A 5638-nucleotide genomic window follows, 5' to 3' on the forward strand; every position below is an offset into this window, starting at 1 on the left:
AGGGTTACGAAAAGCGTAGAAATCGATGGAATTGACGAAAAACATTAGAAAACGCGTTTTTGGGCCTATTTGGCCAATATCAATAGCTTTAGGAATTCGACTGGCTGTTGGGGTTGACCGCCTGTTGCGCGCGCGTGGGGCACCCTACTACCCCCCTGGGACCCACTTTGACCTGGTGTTTTCCGGTCACAGCAGCGTCGAACCGATCGATCGGGTCCGAGATCCCGGACCGCCCAGATCCACCTTTATTCCGTATATGCAACTGCTATTCAAGATGGGAATAACAAGCGATGTGAAACTGGACGCCGTGCGAGGCGCAGGATCACTATGCTCTTACCTAGTGTACGGCAAGTTACCTTATTTTTTGCGGCGTATGTACCGTTATTGCTATTCTTGGCTTGACGTGTGTTTCAGGGTTGGTGACTTTCCCTAGGTATCATCGTGCCTAAGACCGACATGGGTCCTACGGCAGATGATCGTGAAACATCGAGATCTCATCTCACCGGTGACTTAACGTTAGTAACAACAATCATGACTTTATGGGACTCTAGACCCCTCGTCTAATCGCACACAGAAGGGTATCTCGATACGGAAACATGCAGACCGAAAACTGCCGCCGACTATCACACATTGGCGTCCACAACTGTGCTGTCCACTCCTTCAGCCTCACTATCCACCAATTCATCATAACCCAACCGACTCATTCTGCGCAGGGCCGCCCGAATGGCCGGATCCTGCTCCATCGTCTGCCACAGCTCAACGTCCCACTCCTCCATGCCACCCCTCATCGCCTCCTCGGTCCACAGACCGCCGGCGTCCGCCGATCGGCCGAATGCCCTTCTCCACGTCGACCATTCAAGCCATTTCCAGCCACACCTCCACAACCCCGCCACAATCAGGTTGCGCTTGACCGACCGGTAGGCCAGTTCCAAACATGTAAGAAGTCCTAGAACCGCGATCAGCGCCGCCCACCAGGCGGCGTCTGCGCCGAACCCCGAAAAGAAGCCGTTGCGGACCGCGTAAGGCCAGACTCCAGGGGCATACACTCCCGCCAGAAATACCTGCCAGATCCACCAGCCGCCGGTGGTGATGCCAAACGAGAAGAGGACGATTCCAGTCTTGCAATGCGTGTCAAGGATTCTGGCAAGGACGCAAGCAAGCCGTCAGCGTGGCAGTTCTCAACCCGTTTCTCCTTCCAGGAAAGGACTCACAGAAGCTTCAAGTTGATCCACATCATATTCACCGAGAACACCAGGTTTCCCAGGGCGTAGAGGCCCCCATCCCTCACCGGACCGCCCAAACCACCGTACAACCCCCAGCACAAGAACCACACCAAAACCCCTTCTCCGGCAGCAGCCGCCATCCACCAACAGTAGTCCACCACGTTTAACCCCGCATCCCTCTGCCCAAAGACATACAGCTCAGGCACAGCAAGCAATGTCTCGGCCGCCAGGTCCTGCTCCCACACGCCCGGGACAATGACACAGAGGCTCGTAAAGAGCACGTTGAGCACCGTCAAGCTCCATGACTCGTACAGACTGGTACCCGTGTAGCCGTTGCGGCCCTGGTAGAGGGCGGTGGGCAGGTAGAAAAACATTTCCTTCCAAAAGGTGGCGAGGACGAAGCGGGCGGTGCGTGCGTAGTTCCAGCGGCCGTGGACAAGTAGCAGGCGCGCGAGGAATCGGAACTGCGCGATGGCATAGTCGGCCACGCGTGCGGCCTGCAGTCCCTCACGCCCGGATATGCCCACCCCAACGTGCGCAGCCGCGAGCATGGCCAGGTCGTTCGCTCCGTCGCCGATGGCGAGCGTGAGCGGGCCTGTCGCGGAACAGAACGAAGGGAGCCATCGTCTGGCTGAGCTGGAGGATGCCTTGCGCACAGCGCGGACAAGGAGGGCTTTCTGAGCCGGGGATGCGCGGCAGCAAATTACCGAATCAATTCTCAGGATAAGGCGGTAGAACATGTCTCGTGTTTGGGCGGCGTGGGGTCCCTCTAGGGCGGCAAGCGTGTGTCCATCGATGACGACCACATTGTGGCCTGGGGTGCGAGGGGCGTTAGTCTCGGCTTGTATCTGCATGTCCTCCAACACGGCGAGAACCTGTCCTTTGAGGTCACCCTTGGCAGCATCCAACACAAAGAGATCTGACCCTGGTCGACAGATACGAGCGGAATGAGCGATGTTGATGGCAGTCTCTCTCTTATCCCCCGTAAGCATCCAGATTTTGATATTGGCACGCCGCAGACGGTCAATAGTCTCGGCGACGCCAGGCTGCAGCTGGTCCTCAATTCCTGACGCGCCGATTAGGTCGAGTGACTGTTCTACCAGCTCTGCGGCAGCTTCGATACGTTCTTGTCGGTCGACAAGGCTGGTCTCAGCGGCATGGTACGACTTCTTCCAATCGCTGTATTCTTGTGCGCTCAGAAATCTGTGAGCGAAGAGAAGAGTGCGAAGGCCTTCCGTGGCGAATTCTTCGATCTGGCGGAAGCAGCGCGTGAAAATGGTAGAATCGTCACGGATGGAGGGGTCATCGAGAAAGGCATACTTGCTTGGCAGGCGGTGGATGTGTAGCGAAGGGTTAACGGGGCTAACATTCGTCTTTGGTGAGGTGTCGAAGGACACTGTGCGGGCGCCTAGTCGAGGGAGGGGGCGGACATTAGAAAGAGGGACGACTTTGTCGATATCTAACGACCTGCTTCTGCTCGCATCGGGGCGTTTGCTGCTGACTCCAGCAATAGTACCTTGCCGGGAGAGTGCTATGCTTCGCCGAATCGTCAGGCTTGCGCGACCTCCGAAACTGTTGCGTGGCTCACGGGCCTCGCTCTTGCGCAGTAATTGATGCTCGAACTCGAGGCTTTGGCGTAGTTCTCTGGCCTTTTGTGACGCCAGATCTGCCATCCTCAGCCGTGGGAGGATGGCAGAATCGGCACCCTTGGTGATCATCCAAATACCCCCATCCGGACAGCCCAGAATTATTGACATGCGTTTACGCTTGCTGCTGAACTCGATCACGTCCAAGATCTTGTACGTTCGCTCCGAGTATCCTCCCTCACAGGTTATCCGGAGCGTGACTTCTTGTGTGCTCCTTTGGATCACTAAGAAGCCAAGATCCTGCGCCGCTCTCACGAGGGCAAGCTCGTCCGGAGAAGAGGCCTGAAAGTCGATCTTGCCATCCTTGGACTCTGGGAGACAAGTGTGACAGAGGGCCATTGCGAGAATAAACTGGATGGCACGCCTGGAGAAAGTCGAGTCTGGCCGGAGTCGGATGTATTCAAGCAAGTCTGAGGTAGTGAGAGCGGGCTGGACATGGTCAGGCCGGCCCGTCGACCGCCAATGCGACGATGATCGGCGAGGGGAGGTGGGAGTTGTTGTGTTTAAGGCAAAAGAGATCTGTGAGGGCCCAGCCTCGACAGGGGAGACCTCGGCATGTTCTGCATTTGAGCATAGGCCCCTGGCGTCCATTAGCCCCTTCTCAGCGTTCCTGCCCTCCTTTCCGAGGTCCATTTCATGCAGCCAAGCGGTCCCAGCAACGCTCATCTTGCGGAACTTCATGACATTCTCCGTCAGGGTGCCTGTCTTGTCAGAGAACAGATAGCCTATTTGGCCGAGGTCTTCCAGGATCGTGTTGGTGTTACATCTTGCTGCGGTATGTGACGCTTCGTCGTACATTTCTACGTCAGAATTGACCAGAAACATCTGACCCAACTTTACGATTTCCAAACTGACATACAGAGCCAGAGGAATGACGTTATTGAACTGGATCGCATATCCGAGAATGATATGCGACCATGGAACTGCAAGGCCGGACAAATACCACGTAACCTGCTCATAGGTACGGTGAAAAATGGCGTACCCCCCGGAGCAACCCGCGGTAAGAGAAAGGACAAAGATGACGAGAGTGATAACAATCCTGTTGGCCATGCTTTCGAGCGCCGGCTTCTTGGCACGGGGATGGCGGTTGGCGTTTCTGCGGATCTTGGTCTCTTCCCCGGTGTTGATGACTATGCCGGTCACACTCGAAGTGTTGCGGATTGTGCACCCCCGGTAAACGACCTCGTTGAGGGTGAGGGGAACCGTTTCATTATCGACGGTCACTCTGCCGTCAAACCGATACAGATCCGGGTTCGGGTCCTCAACGACGAACTCGGCAGGGCAAGCACATATGGCTTCGATCGAGGTGCATCCCTTTAGCACCGGCGACACGTACTTGCTCTTGAGATTTGTCTCTCCGTCAAGTGCCATGGTCTCGACGTATGCCAGGCCTTCCTCCCCATCGGTGTGCAGGAGAACGATGTCGGCCGGCACATCGTCGTCCCTGGCTAATTTGATGACATCGCCAACCCTCAGGTCCTTCCATTTGACGGTGCACCACTGCAGTCCATTAGCGCCATCAAGGTGCTGGGAGCCGGTGTTCACATCTCCAAAATGCAACCTCGTTGAGGGCGCTGGGCGCAGCGTGAGCACCGGCCTGGCATTCTCGACCTTGTCGAGACGATGTCTTTTCCAGTCGTCGTAGCCCTCCTTGCAGATTATGAGCAGAACAAAGAACAACAGCGGGAGAATGGTGGTGAAATTTCCTGTCGTACTTATGCCTGGGATAGTCTGTGGGATGCCAACGCAAAGGAGGTAAAAGTTGGCCAGACGTGTAAACTGGAAAATGAGCTGCTTCGGCAGAAAGTCGTAGATGGTATAACGAGAGGTCCGGATGGAGTTAGACACATAGGGGCGCCCCCGGCGCTCGTCAATGAGTGACTGTACGTTGTGCGGTCTCAGGGGGATGCGTCTCCCCTCCTTTGACGGCTGCAGCTCCTCGCGCCGCAGAATGAGCTCAAGAACAACTCGCTGGTATAATTTGCGCACCGCAGAGGTGATGGTATCCGTCCTCGAGGTGCGTGGTGGTCTAGTAGGCAGCGGAATCGCGGCGTCGAGTTTCCTGCTCGGGCTTGGGTCCATCTCGCCGCTGTCACAACCACTCATGACGCCCTCGTGCTTGTCACAACGATTCATGGTCCATAGCCCCCGACCCCAAATCCAGTAATTTCATTCAACGAGCGAGAATGGTGAGGAACGAGAGACTGACGTCACATGTTGCGCGTCCAAAAGTTCAACTGCATTCTTGGAAATGGAACGGAGTTTTAACGAACACGGCGTGGAACGGTGTGACCAGAATGGAATCCAGCATGCGTTGGACTTGGAGAGGGCCCACACGGCCAGCAACGCGCGATGCGAAAAAACGAGAGAAGACGCGATGCATCAAGTAGATGAAGGCTGGCTGGGCCTTATTGTATGTAGCGGGCTCCATTTTGGTTATTTCCACAACTTCTTAGAAGGAACGAGTCTCCAAGAGCACCAAGACTCCAGAGAAACGGCGGTGCCTGGATCGTGCCGGAACAAGGAGCATTCATTGGGTGGAGCTTCAGTACCATCCAGGATCCACACGCTGCCAAGCTACAGCTTCGGATTTAGTTGCCGGGACGGTAAACCGCCTGACGACCTTGCCGGGAGGAGGGGGTCATACAACATAGGCGTGGCAAGCCTGTTAAGGCCAAAACAGCATTTTGGCCCGGAAATCGTGGAATCAGTCCCTTGACGAAGATAACAGTAGCCGACCCTAACAGCCTTACAACGTTAAATTAGACT

The 5638-nt window shown here is 55.7% G+C and overlaps 1 protein-coding gene across 1 annotated transcript; it reads right to left on the reverse strand.

Moving 5' to 3' along the window:
* Nucleotides 1–531: 531 nt before the first annotated feature.
* Nucleotides 532–5368, reverse strand: N656DRAFT_783392 (phospholipid-translocating P-type ATPase). Its single transcript, XM_064815949.1, has 2 exons — nt 1212–5368; nt 532–1140 (listed from the first exon to the last, which is right to left on the reverse strand). Exons 1-2 carry the CDS (start codon nt 5003–5005, stop codon nt 624–626), a joined length of 4311 nt encoding a protein of 1436 aa, XP_064666666.1. The 5' UTR covers nt 5006–5368; the 3' UTR covers nt 532–623.
* Between the last annotated feature and the right edge of the window lie 270 nt (nt 5369–5638).

This window comes from Canariomyces notabilis (assembly GCF_033297395.1).
Source record: "Canariomyces notabilis strain CBS 508.74 unplaced genomic scaffold N656scaffold_27, whole genome shotgun sequence".
Taxonomy (NCBI): Eukaryota; Fungi; Ascomycota; class Sordariomycetes; order Sordariales; family Chaetomiaceae; genus Canariomyces; species Canariomyces notabilis.